Source organism: Hylobates moloch, unplaced genomic scaffold, assembly GCF_009828535.3.
Source record: "Hylobates moloch isolate HMO894 unplaced genomic scaffold, HMol_V3 SCAFFOLD_21, whole genome shotgun sequence".
Taxonomy (NCBI): domain Eukaryota; kingdom Metazoa; phylum Chordata; class Mammalia; order Primates; family Hylobatidae; genus Hylobates; species Hylobates moloch.
The window spans coordinates 4,367,333-4,381,840 of record NW_026652296.1 but is presented as its reverse complement, the minus strand read 5'-3'; the positions used below and the strand labels follow the sequence as shown (position 1 = coordinate 4,381,840).

At 41.1% G+C, this 14,508-nt stretch overlaps 1 protein-coding gene and 1 non-coding gene across 2 annotated transcripts in view; both read left to right on the top strand.

The window, feature by feature from the left end:
* The window catches only part of RTF2 (replication termination factor 2), a 59,108-nt gene that overhangs the window by 823 nt on the left and 43,777 nt on the right, over positions 1–14,508 (top strand). The window contains exons 2-4 of the mRNA XM_032143346.2: positions 3,839–3,933; positions 5,211–5,304; positions 7,524–7,663. Of these exons, the coding sequence (XP_031999237.1) occupies positions 3,839–3,933; positions 5,211–5,304; positions 7,524–7,663 (329 nt within the window). The remainder of the gene's footprint in view (positions 1–3,838; positions 3,934–5,210; positions 5,305–7,523; positions 7,664–14,508) is intronic.
* On the top strand, positions 6,176–6,279 carry LOC116461572 (small nucleolar RNA U13). The gene has a single exon (XR_004246108.1). It is a non-coding gene; the product is annotated as a small nucleolar RNA U13 (small nucleolar RNA).

Here is a 14,508-nt window from a genome sequence, read left to right as displayed (position 1 = left end):
TCCAGGGATATTAAGGTGACTAAGATCACACAGCTGGTAGGTGGTGAAGCCAGGATTCCCATCCACTTATTTGGGATTTCAAAATTAGCACTAGTAATTACTTTTTAATGATAAAATGTTTGTAAAGCACTTAGTAGAGTGCCTGGCACAGGTGGAGACTTCATGTATTCTGATTCAGGAGCTGGAGAGCTTGTTTAAAAAGGTAAACTCCTTATGTCACTATTGTATTTGAAGCATTCCAGTGGCTTCCCATCACATTAAGAATAAAATCTCGTCAGGCCCTTGAGCAGACCCTGCCTATGTTTGTGACCTCATCTTCTGCCCCCTCCACCTCTTTCTTACTGTTCTAGCTCAACAGGCCTCTTGTGCTTCAACCTGGAGTGTGAGTTCCTCAATCTGAAATATTCTTCACTGAGATTGTCACGATAAGTTTCTTTACTTCATTCAGTTCTTTACTCAAATGTCATCTGTCCACTGTAGCTGAAATGTGCCTCACTTCCAGTATTCTCTCTGCTCTTCTTTACAGTGCCTACCACTGTGTTATTTGTTTATTGTCTCTTTCCCACGTAGACAGGAACCGTGTGTGTCTTACCTCTGTAACCCCTACTATGTGTCAGCCACATAATAGACACCTAAGAAATATGTGTGAATATGAGAATGAATGAATACCCAAGAGGATGAAGTGTACCCTCTGATCATACCTATATGTAAACAGGCGAATGCTGGATAATTAGCATTCATGAGTGCTTTTTTGGCTTTCACCAAAAAAGTGTTCAGCTCAGTTTTGTTTTCTTGTGCCCAGGGCTGAAAAGGAGTAGCTTAATGAAAGGCTTGACAAGAAACAAGTGTCAGAAGAGGGTAGAAAAAAGGAAGAGCGATTCAAAAAAGCCAGAATGCCTGGGCAGGATGGATTTTTATTATAACTATTCACACAACAAATGCTTAATAAGTGGTTACCATATATACATTGTTGTAGGCCCCGTGATATAGCAGTGAACAAGGCAGAGTCTAGCCCTGGTGGAGCTTACATTTCACATCAATATTGTGAAATCTGCCCTGGTTCCTAATGCAGAGCACCTAAATTCCTTGTAATTTCCTGGGTGACAGGATCATCTTTTGTTCTAATAAGGTAATTATTGGTGGGCTCCTGGATGGGGGCTGGTCACCAGAAACACCAAGCCAAGATTAGAAGCTTGGAACTTTCAGCCCCACCTCACCTCCATCCTTCAGGGAGGAGAAGAGGAATTGGACCTGGAGTTAATAATCCATCATGCCTATGTGGTGGGGTCTCCATAAAGATCCCTGAAGTTGAGGGTTTGGAGATTTTCTGGGTTGCCGACCACATCCACATGCCAGGAGAGTTACCCCAACTCCATGGGGACAGCCCTGCACTTGGGACCCTTCCAGACTATACCCTATGTACTTCTTTATCTGGCTATTTATTTGTGTCCTTTAAAATGTATTTGTAATAAATCATCAATGGTAACTAAACTGTTTTCCCACATCTGTGAGACACTAGCAAATTATCAAACCTGAGGGTGGGGTTGTGGTAGCCTTTGATTTATAGACAGAAGCACAGGTGACAACTTGAACTTGTGATTGGCATCTAAAGTCGGGGTAGGGGGCGGTATTATGGGACTGAGCCCTTAACTTTTGGGATCTAAGGCCATATCCACATAGGTGGTATCACAGTTGAGTTTAATTGTAAGACACCTGGCTGCTATCAGAGAATTGGTTGGTGTGGGGAAAATCCCATACACTTTGTCAGAAGTGTTCTGGAAGTATTGAGTGTTGTGAGTGAAAGTATGGAAAAAACACGTGTCTGGCCGGGCGCGGTGGCTCACGCCTGTAATCCCAGCACTTTGGGAGGCCGAGGCGGGTGGATCACGAGGTCAGGAGATCGAGACCATCCTGGCTAACGCAGTGAAACCCCCGTTTCCACTAAAAATACAAAAAAGTAGCCGGGCGTGCTGGCAGGTGCCTGTAGTCCCGGCTACTCGGGAGGCTGAGGCAGGAGAATGGCATGAACCCAGGAGGCGGAGCTTGCAGTGAACCGAGATAGCACCACTGCACTCCAGCCTGGGCAACAGAGCAAGACTCTGTCTCAAAAAAAAAAAAAAAAAAAAAAAAAAAAAAAAAAAATTTGTCTTTCCAGTATAGATATGTAAAAACTTAAAAGAAGAAAGACCCTAGAAAAGAAGAGAGACCCTGGTAAACACATTTTTTACTGCTTTTTGGGGGGAAACAATTTTCAAAGCTCTGGATAAGGAGTGATTTGTCACTTTTCTCCCTGTCCCCAACTCTCTGAGGTGCTTTTTGAATATAACCTAACCTCTTGGTGCCTCACTTTCCTCATCTACAAAAGTGAAAATACTAACTCATAGAGTTTTTCTGAGGATTAAAAAGTTAAGTCATGGAAACTGCTTAGCACAGTGCCTGGCACACAGTAAGCACTTAAGCAAGTTTTTACTTTAAAAATTAAATTCAGAGGGCCAGGCGTGTTGGCTTACACCTGTAAACTCGGCACTTTGGGAGATTGAGGCAGGAGGATCACTTGAGCCCAGCAGTTGGAGAACAGCCTGGGCAACACAGGGAGACCTCTTAACAAAAATAAAATAAAATTAGCTGGGAATAGTGGCGCTTGCTTGTAGTCCTAGCTACTTGGGAGGCTAAAGGGGAGGACTGCTTAAGCCCAGGAGAATTGAGGCTGCAGTGAGCTGTGATTGTGCCACTGCAGCCCAGCCTGGGCAACAGAACAAGACCCTGTCTCAAAAAATAAATTAATAAAATAAATTCAGCAGGATTGTTTTTGTTTTCTCTTCCTATTTTCTTCCAAATCTGCTGTCCTGTTAAATTATTCAGGTTGGCATTTGAAGAATGGGAAAGAGTGGTGCAGTCTACACAGTAAAGGGAAAAACAAGAATGGGAAGGAGTGGGACATGGAATATGATGTATGTGAAAATGTCATTCGAGGGCCAGGGAGGGTCTTATGTCTGGATTTTCATACCGTGGATAAAGTTTGATGTATCCCTTAGTGAATAAGCCCCAAAACACTTATTTCTGTTAAATTGAACATTTTTTAAAGAATTACGTAGTCTTTCTTCTGAACTTTAAAAAAAAAATGCTTGTCTTCTCAGTTCTTAACTCTTTAAATTCTGCCGCAACTTAGTGGACTTTCCCATTGTTAGAAATTAACCTAACACACTTTTTTTTCCTCTTTTGTATGGCCTCCCTAATTTATTATTAAGATTCAAATGTTAATATTTGTATGTGGCTTGCATAAACAGTTTAATAATTTTATATAAACCCTTTTTCTTTGTACATGTCATATTTAGATGGGCCTTTATTTGATGTAGTATTAATTGCTTGTGACTTTTAAAATCCTGACTTCAGCCAGGCACAGTTGCTCTTGCTTGTAATCCCAGCACTTTTTGGGTGGCTGAGATGGGCGAATCAGTTGAGTCCAAGAGTTTGAGGGCAACATGGCAAAACCACGTCTCTACAAAAAATACAGACATTAGCCAGGCGTGGTGGTATGCACCTGTAGTCCTAGCTACTCTAGAGGCTGAGGTGGGAGGACTGCTTGAGTCCAGGAGGTGGAGGTTGCAGTGAGCGAAGATTGTGCCACTACACTCCAGCCTGGGCAACAGAGTGAGACCCCGTCTCAAAAACAAACAAACAAAACAAACAAAAAACCCAACTTCCTATGTCATTATCTTTGATTTAAAAAACAAAAATCATTACAGTGTGGTATTACTGAATATACTTTTATATGTAGAATTGTGAACCATGTGTCTTTCAGAGTTGAAAATTAATTGAATTTTTTGTTTTTTATTAGGTTGACAAAGATGCTGAATTAGTGGCCCAATGGAACTATTGTACTCTAAGTCAGGAAATATTAAGACGACCAATAGTTGCCTGTGAACTTGGCAGGTACGGTTTTTACACTTAATCAAAATGAGTTTATTAAGTGATTTTGAGGAGAATTTTGGTATGTAAATGCAGTTTTCCATTCATCAAGCATCGATTATCCCAAGCAAATTTGTGAGGCCTAGGCTGTCATTCCCTATCTCTGAACATAGTTCTGTACTCTTCTAGTCAGTTTGGTTTATTTAATCCATGGTTTGAAAACTGAGGGGCTGGGGTGGGCACAGTGGCTTAGACCTGTAATTCCACCACTTTGGGAGGCTGAGGAGGAAGGGTCACTTAAGTCTAGGAGTTCGAGACCAGTCTGAGCAATATAGTGAAACCCCACCTCTACGAAAAAATAAAATTAGCCAGGCATGGGTGGCATGATCCTGTAGTCCCAGCTGTTCAGGAGGCTGAGGCAGGAGGATCCTGTGAGTCTGGGAGGTTGAGGCTGTAGTAAGCTATAATTCCACCACTGCACTCCAGCCTGTGCAAAAAAAAAAAAAAGCAAACTCGGGCCAATAAAAGCGAAGTTACAAGCATAAACACATGAAGGAGCCAGCGAGGAACAGGAGAGAATGGCAGGGAATGGAGAATACTGGAGAGTCCGTGTCCTGTCCAAAGCGGGAGCTGCCACTCAGTTCCAGCCAGTTTTTACAGCTCAGTGGTGTGGGCCCAGTGATTCCATGCCTTCTGGTTTTAATTTTTAAAGAAAAAGAGGAAATAGGTACTTACATATTAAATTTCCCAATTAAAAAAATCCTTGTTTAGCTTACATTCAGCCTGCTGACTGCCAGTTTGCCACCTTTGATTTAAACTAATTTCTGGCTGGATGCATCGGCTCATGCCTGTGATCCCAGCACTTTGGGAGGCTGAGGTGGGCGCATCACCTGAGGTCAGGAGTTTGAGACCAGCCTGGCCAATATGGTGAAACCCCATCTCTACTAAAAATACAAAAATTAGCCAGGCATGGTGGCAGGCGCCTATAATCCCAGCTACTCGGGAGGCTGAGGCAGGAGAATTGCTTGAACCCGGGAGGTGGAGGTTGCAGTGAGCTGAGATTGCACCATTGCACTCCAGCCTGGGCGACAAGAGTGAAACTCTGTCTCAAATAAATAAATAAATAATTTCCTTCTTTGTATGCTCTGGAAATAGTTGAAACAGGGTTAAATTTACTTTTTAATAATTTAGGGCATTTCTCTTATCAAATGTAAATTACTTTTGGATTGTGTTCAGTTTATTCTTCCGCCTTTGGTTATTTGAAAGTTGCTTGTTGACATAATATTCTAATACTATTGCAGACTTTATAACAAAGATGCCGTCATTGAATTTCTCTTGGACAAATCTGCAGAAAAGGCTCTTGGGAAGGCAGCATCTCACATTAAAAGCATTAAGGTAACACGAGTGATTCTGAAGTGCTGTGAGGGTCTGAAAAGTGGCTGAGGTTTATTTTATAGAATTTATACACCTTAAAGACTGAACTCAGAAATTTGGGATTCCGTTCCCACACGGCCATCTAATACAGGTATAATCTTGAGAGGTCACTTAAATCTGAAGCCACGAGTTCCACCATGCATACTTCCTACATTATAAATCTGTTGTGATTTCACCTGTGTGTTGTGCTTTGAAAATTTTGATGTTCTCTATTAATGTTGGGAGGCATTATTTTTGTAATTAAGATTCACCTACTTGGATTTTGGATTTGGAAGATACTTTTGTAGAATTAGATAATTTTACGGATCACTTAAATCATGTGGTTACCATCTGGCGATTAGAGGTTCTGATTGGCAGTTAAAGTTCTTTCATAAAAGTTGAAAAAAGTTTTTTTAATAAAGGAAGTTTCTTGAGAGGACACAACTTTTTAAATATGGTCAGTGGGGGAAAAAGCTCAGAAAGGTAGTAAAGAGTTTGAGAACCATCAGGCTAGTCAAACCTTTCATCTCACTGTAAATGACTCACTTGAGGCCACATGGCTGGCGAAGTACTTAAACCAGAACCAGATCCCCTAACTCCTAGTCTAAGGCTCTAGGTTTTGCCTTCTTTTTCTTTCTTTCTTTCGTATTATTATATTAGGCTTTTTGTTCAAATGCTGGGGTTGATTATAGGATATGTTCATTTCAGGCAAATTCGTAATTCTGAAATGTAGCTAATGATAGTGCTGTAGAAATTATTCTGATTTTAGTGGTCTTTTACCTTGTGGAAGAGAATTTATTCCTGAAAAACCTGTGGTAGTATGAATCATCTTACATCAAAAATGTGATGAACGATTCTTTAGTAGTTCGTAAGTGCTATGATTGGGTTTTCATGTGCACGTCTAAGATGTGCCTCTCTCAAACCTTGTTGTGACATCAGCACTTTACCCATCTGATGAGAAAAAAAAACGCAGTTATCATTGAAATTAACTCATACAGTTCTATACTTACAATACTTGTAATATTCAGGTTTATGTGGTTGAATCTTTAATGGAAAAAAACTCCAAGAAATTAGAACAGTAAAGAAAAAAAAGGATACAAATAAAACAATGCTAATACATAAGGTTGTCATTACCGTCAATTGATAGTTCACAAATACTCGGAGCAGAGAACTCAGTGAAACATGTGCTCATTCTCGACCAGGAAGCTGATCGTATGAATGGTGATTTGCCCTTCAAGACACTCACCTGCTCTCTAGAGTGTTGAAATCAAAATGGTCTCATTAAATATGAAGAAATGCCTCGAATGCAAAAGTAGAGTTACTGTATCAAATTCCTTATAAAGTTGGGAATTCTTGAAAACCTGAATAGCTGTGTCTTGGAGTGTGACAGTATTTTCTGGCTAATATTCTGCCTTAGCTCATTAGGCCATGGCCTCAGATCTTACTGTCTATTCAATGATTTTATATATATATATATATTTGTTTTTGCTTTTTTCAACGATTATATAAATGTAGATAGTCAGTAACATGAAGCAGCCTCAGGGAGGATTCATCACAGGGAGAAAGCATTCCCTTCTGGGTGGAACTCAAGCAGAGCTTTCTGTTAGTGGAGTAATTTTTTATGTAAGAAGGTACTTTTCCTTAAGTTAAAAAAATGTGTATAGTAGAAATAACTAATTTACTTGCTAGTCAGTGAATTGAAAAAATCTTGTTTTCTGTTTTCTTGTTTTTTTGAGACGGAGTTTTGTTCTTGTTGCCCAGACTGGAGTGCAATGGCACGATCTCGGCTCACTGCCACCTCCTCCTCCCGGGTTCAAGCAAATCTCCTGCCTCAGCCTCCCGAGTAGCTGGGATTACACGCATGCTCCACCACACCCAGCTAATTTTGTATTTTTGGTAGAGACAGGGTTTCTCCATGTTGGTCAGGCTGGTCTTGAACTCCTGACCTCAGGTGATCTGCCTGCCTTGGCCATCCAAAGTGCTGGGATTACAGGCATGAGCCACCACGCCCGGCCTCATTTCCTGTTTTCTATTTATGGTTTAGTATTATATCCATGTTTCTTATGGACCAGAGGAAAGTAACTGTGAGGAAGAGATTTTGATGGGTAGGGCTGGAATAACAATTTGTTGACTTGGGTGGTTAAGGCAAAGGATGATCTATTTATCAAATGAATTGTTAAAATATTAATGGTTTTTCCCAGAATGTGACAGAGCTGAAGCTTTCTGATAATCCTGCCTGGGAAGGGGATAAAGGAAACACTAAAGGTGACAAGCACGATGACCTCCAGCGGGCGCGTTTCATCTGCCCCGTTGTGGGCCTGGAGATGAATGGCCGACACAGGTTAGTGATGGACCTGGGACAGATGATGTGGGAGGCTGGAGGAATACTGCCGGTTTTGGTGGCATTGGTGCCAGAGCTTAGCAATCATGTGGCTTGCTTTCTGGTGTCCATGGGTTTGGTAGCGCCTTGGAGGAAATGGTGTTTGGTCATGAGCACGTTCATTTCCATCAGCCATTGCTACAGGACTTCCAACGAGACCCAGCCTGGTCTGCGGCCTTCCGTTCTTGAGGTAGGGAAATAAAACCTGAAGCGAAGTGGGATTCTGAAAAGTTCTCATGTGACGCTTAGGAAACCTGAGTTTAGTTCTTAGATCATCTTTTCCTGTGGGACAGAAAGCAAAGGGCAGATGTTTCCCATCAAGCAAATCCTATTTCCTTCCAGTTACTAATTTTTAATTTTTATTATGTTTTATAGTTTTATTTTTATCCTTTTTTTTTTTTTTTTTAAGTAGAGGTAAGGTCTCACTTTGTTGCCCAGGCTGGTCTTGAATTCCTGGCTTCAAGCGATCCTCCTGCCTCAGCATCCCAAAGTCCTGGGATTGTAGGTGTAAACCACCACGCCCAGCCACTAATTTTTATTTTTGTAGAGATAGGGTCTCCCTATGTTGCCCAGGTTGGATTCGAATTCCTGGCCTTTAATGATCCTCCCAAAGCGCTGGGATAACATGTGGGAGCCACTGCACCTGGTTGCAATTGCCAAAAGTTATGCAGTAGCAGACAGAGTTCTAGAACCTGTGGTTAATCAGTCAACCAAAGGCTCAAAAACCTGGTAACTTGCCTTGAATTTGTAGCTAATAGATTCTCTGGCTGTAGCACCAGGAATCTTATGGTTGAGATGTGTGTAGCAGATGTAAGCAACCTGTATGTTTTCCTCTTTAAAAAATACGAAGGGCTGAATGGGTTCATAGGATGTCTCACTAAGCAAAAGCGTTAAGCCCTTCCCCCCACTGTTGAGAAGTACAGTCATACCTTGGAGATATTGTGGGTTCTATTCCACACTACCACAATAAAACAAATATTACTATAAAGCAAGTCACACAAAATTTTGGTTTCTTAGTACATATAAAAGTTATCTTTAGCAGGGCACGGTGGCTCCCACCTATAATCTCAGCACTTTGGGAGGCCGAGGCAGGAGGATTGCTTGAGGCTAGGAGTTTGAGACCAGCCCGGGTAACATAGTGAGACCCTGTCTTTACAAAACAAAAAATGTTTTTAATTAGCCAGCCATGGTGGCATTGCACCTATAGACCTCGCGACTTGGGAGGCTGAGGCAGGAGGATTGCTTGAGCCCAGGAATTCAAGGCTGCATTGAGGTATGATCGTGCCACTGCAGAGCCTGGGTGACAGAGCGAGACCCTGTCTCAAAAAAAAAAAAGTTATGTTTATACTGTAGTCTAGTCTTTTAAGTGTGCAATAGCATTATGTCTAAAAACAAAGTACCTATCTTAATTAAAAATTACTGCTAAAGAATGCTAACAATCACCTGAACCTTCAGTGAGTCATCATCTTTTCGCTGGTGGAGCCTCAATGTTGTCTTGATGTTGATGGCTGCTAACTGATCAGGGTGGTGGTTGCTGAAGGTTAGGGTGGCTGTAGCACTGTGTTACGGTAAGACAGCAATAGAATTTGCTGCACCGATTGACTCTAACTTTCACGAGAGATTTCTCTGTATGTAGCATGTGATGCTGTTTAATAGCATTTTACCCACAGTAGACCTTCTTTCAAAATTGGAATCAATTGTCTTAAACCCTGCAACTGCTTTATCAATTAAGCTTATGTAATATTTCAAATCTAGCATATCAACAATATTCACAGCATCTTCGCCACGAGCAGATTCCATCTCAAGAAACCACTTTCTTTGCTCATCCATAAAAAGCAACTCTTCATCCATTTGGGTTTTATCCTGAGATTGCAGCAATTCAGTCATCTTCAGGTTGCACTTCTCTCATTCTCTTGCCATTCTGCCACATTTGCGTTACTTCCTTCACTAAAGTCTTGAACCTCTCCAAGTCGTCCATGAGGGTGGAATCAGCTTCTTCCAAACTCCTGTTAATGTTGATGTTCTGCCCTCCTCTCGTGAATCACAGATTTTTTTTTTTTTGAGATGGAGTCCAGCTCTGTTGCCAGGTCTGGAGTGCAGTGGCACAATCTCGGCTCACTCCAACCCCCACCTCCTGGGTTCAAGTAATTCTCCTGCCTCAGTGTCCTGAGTAGCTGGGATTACAGGCACCTGCCAGCGCACCCAGCTAATGTTTATATTTTTAGTAGAGACAGGGTTTACCATGTTGGCCAGGCTGGTTTCAAACTCCTGACCTCAGATGATCCGCATGCTGCAGCCTCCCAAAGTGCTGGGATTACAGGTGTGAGCTACCACATCTGGCCAAATCACAGATGTTCTTAATGACATCTAGAATGGTGAATTCTTTCCAGAAGGTTTTCAGTTTACTTTGCCCAGATCCATCAGAGGAATGGCAGAGGAAGGCTATGGCAGCTTGGCCTTATGAAATGTATTTTTAAATAATAAGATTTTAAAGTCAAAATTCCGCCTTGATCCATGGGCTGCAGAACGGTTGTTGTGTTAGCAGCCATGAAAACAACTTTAATCTCCTTGTACATCTCCATCAGAGTTCTTGCGTGACTTAGGTGCATTATCAATGAGCAGTGATATTTTGAAAGGAATCTTTTTTTTTTTTTTTTTTTTGAGCAGTAAGTCTCAACATTGGGTTAAAATATTCCGTAAACCATGTTATAGACAGATGTGCTGTCATTCAGGCTTGGTTCTTCCGTTTTGAGAGCACAGGCAGAGTAGACTTAGCATCATTCTTAAGAACCCTAGGGTTTTCAAGCGGTAAATGAACATTGGCCCAACCGAAAGTCACCAGGCACGTTAGACCTTTGTGAGAGTCAGCCTGTCCTGATGCTTTGAATCCAGGCATTGACTTCTCCTTTTTAGCAGAAGTCCTGGATAGCATCTTCTTTCAATACAGGGCTATTTTATCAACACTGAAAATCTGTTGTCTAGGGTACCCATCTTTATTAATGATTTTAGCTAGATTTTCTGGAGAACTTGCTGCAGCTTCTCCATCAGCACTTGCTGCTTCACCTTGCACTTTTATGTTACGGAGACGCCTTCTTTCCCTAAACCTCATGAACCAACTTTTGCCAGTATCCACCTCTTCCTCTGTAGCTTCCTCGCCTCTGTCAGCCTTCATAGAATTGAAGAGAATTAGGGCTTTGCTCTGGATTAGGCTTTGGCTTAAGGATATGTCACTGTGACTAGTTTGATCTGTCCAGGCCACTAAAACTGTCTTCATATCAGCAATATGGTTGTTTCACTTTCTTAGCATTCATCTGTTCATAGAGTGGCACTTTTGATTTCCTTCAAGAACTTTCCCTTTGCATCCATAGCCTGGCTAAGTGTTTGGTTTGAGAGGCTTGATTTTGGCCTGTCTTGGCTTTGGACCTGCCTTCCTCCCTAAGCTTAATCATTTCTAGCTTTTGATTTAGAGTGAGAGACATGCAACTCTTCCTTTCACTTGGACACTTAAAGGCCATTGTAGAATTCTCAGCTGGCCTAATTTCAATATTGTTGTGTCACACGGAATAGGGAGAACTGAGAAGGAGAGAGATGGGGGAATGGCCAGTTCATGGAGCAGTCAAAACACACACATTTATTAATTGAGTTCGCCATCTTATATGAGTGTGGTTCCTGGCACCCCAAAACAATTACAAAAGTAACATCAAACGTCACTGAGCACAGATCACCATAGCAGATGTAGTAATCATGAAAACATTTGAAATATTTAAGAATTACCAAAATGTGACACAGAGACAGGACGTGAGCACATGCTGCTGGGAAGATGCTGACAAGACCTGCCGGATGCAGGATTGCCGTGAACCTTCAGTCTAAAATAATCACAATATCTGCAAAGCGCAATAAAACAAGGTATGCCTGGATCCTTAATAGCTGGTAGTCCAGACTGCCCTCTGGAATCTTCTATCAAACACACGACATATTGAAAGGTAGCATTTTTTATTACTTTCATTCAGGAAAGGGGTGGGGCAAAGCATCTCAAGCAAGTAAAAATGGTTTTATTTGAACTTTAAACAGCAGTATTTAATCTTGAGTATTCTGGCACATTGGTGTCTGTTTATTTAACAGGTGTACGTGGACACCCTTTCAGTGTACCAGGCAGTGTTGCATGTGGCAGACTGTGCCAGGGAAACTAACTGTCCTGTTCCGAAATGGAACAACGAGGGGCTTCATGGATTTGGAGAGAAGTGCAGTTTAGGGCCCAAGGAGCTTTTGCTTTTAAATATTACACTCTTCTTCAAATAATCTGAATTTAAACCGCTTAGGGCTCTCTTTTAAACCACCATTGGAGTCAAGTAAGACATATTCTGGGGAACCAGACTCATTTACCTAACCATGTCCCACTTCTGTGTAGGTGTGTGTGTGTGTGTGTGTGTGTGTGTGTATATATGCATACACACACACACACATATACACACATATGTATATGTTTGAGGTGAAAGTCACATAAAATTGGCCATTTTAAAGTATATGTTTCAGTGGCATTTAGTACATTCACAGTGTTGTACGGTCACCACCTCTATCTGGTTCCAGAACATTTTTATCACCCCAAAAGGAAAACCCTCTGCCCATTCCGTAGGCACTCCCCATTGCCAGTCTGTTTGGTCTCAATGGATTTACTTCTTCTGGATGTTTCACATGCATAGACTCATACAATATGTGACCTTTCATGTTTGGCTCCCCACTTGTCTTTAAGAAAACCGCAGCTCACCCCAGAAGAGGAACTTAGCAGAAACGAGCTCCACGATGGGGTCTCGGGTGGGAGGCCCCTGCAGCCTGTTGCTCTGATTGTGGCTTCCCCTGTTGTTTCTCCTTTGGTTTGCTGGTCAATCTCTTCTCCTTTTTCTCGTACCCAATGAATTGAGCTTTGCTTATTTTGACTTTGTCCGTCTGTTATTGATAAGAGCCTCCACACTTGAAATTGATGATTGGATTAGTTCGTATAGGGTCATCCCTTGATATATGTGGGAGATTGGTTCCAAGACCCCCTGTGGATACCAAAATCCATGGATGCTCAGGTCTCTGATATAAAATGGTACAGTATTTGCATATAACCTACACACATCCTCCTGTATACTTTAAATCAACTTGAGATTACTTACGATACCTAATACAATATAAATGCTGTGTAAATAGTTGTTATACTGTATAAAGGAATAATGACAAGAAAAAAGTCTGTGCACGTTCAGTATAAATGCATTCGTTTTTCCTCCCAAATATTTTTGATCTGGGTTGATTGAATTGATAGATGCGGAATGCATGGATATAGAGGGCCAGCTGTATTTAGTAAAGTTTGTATAATAAAGACTTAAACATATAGAAAAATAGAAGTAAACTGTTAGTATAACAAAAACATTGGGCCTTTGTAAAAAGAAAAATAGCTTCCTAATAATTTGTAAGTATCTATAAAATAGGATTTTAAAAATTCTAAACATTCAGTGAATTTAGTGCAGTGTTATGAACTGGATTTTGGTTAGGCCAATCTGCATCTGCTATAATCCCTGGGAAATTAGAGAAAATTTGTCCTGTGGCATTTTTCAAGGAATGCCTAAAGTGAAATATGAAAGTGCTTTATGCTGCTGTCCAGCCGCGGTGGTGGCATTATTCGTTGTTTGATGTTTAATGCCCCCTCCCCCACACCACACACCCATAACCACGCTTCTCCACGCCTCTGCATATAGACATAGAAATCAACATGTATTCTTCCCAAACTCTCTTGGGGTCACATTATATGTATTTAATAACCTCTTTTTTTCCTTCTGTTCTGTCTACCTTGGACATATTTTCATGACCTTGAATACAGATTTACCTTCTTTTTAATAGCCATTGGAGTGTTTATAATTTATTTGACCATTTCCCTACTGAGGAACATGTAGGTGGCCTCCTTCCTTTCCTTTTTACCTTGCTATACTACACAGCTTCCTGAGCACGCATTTGTACGTTTGCACACTTGTGGGCATGGTTCTGTAGAAGAAACTCCACACTTTACTTGATACTGCCAAATTGTCTTCCTAAAGTATTGTATTGTGTTGTATCCACCTGACAACAAATGTGCCTGTATCCTCATTTTCCAGCTGGATACTTTCAATCTCTTTTCTTTTTCTTTTCTTTTTTTTTTTTTTTTAAAGAGACAGAATCTGTCCCTGTTACCTAGGCTGGAGTGCAGTGGCACTATCATAGCTCAGGCTATCCTCCCACCTCAGCCTCCCTAGTAGCTGGGACTGCAGGGACCCACCACCACACTTGGCTAAGTTTTTAAAAAGATTTTTTTTTAGAGATAGGTTCTCAGTATATTGCCCAGGCTAATCTCAGACTCCTGGCCTCAAGTGATCCTCCCACTTTGACCTCCCAAAGCGCTGGAATTTACAACTGTGAGCCACTGTGCCCAGCCCCAATCTCTTGAATTACTGCCTGATAGGTAAAAAATGATGTGTCATGGTTTTAAAAGGCATTTCTTTTAACATTTGAGGTTAAGAATCCTTTGGTCTTTATATATTTTTTGTGTGAACTGCATGTTAGTTCTCTTTGGCCATTTTTATTATAGTGTTGACTGTTGCTGTCTAAGACCTTTTTGAATATTCATAAAATAAGCTCTAAATCTTATATTTATTGAAAATATTTCCTCCCCGAGTTCCTGTTCTTTTGACTTTTTATGTTTGTGGTTTCGGTTTTGATCTTTTTTTTATTTTGGATATAACTGATTTCCTTTTTTTCTGCCCCTTTTCTGTGAGAACATACTGATTTTTTTAATG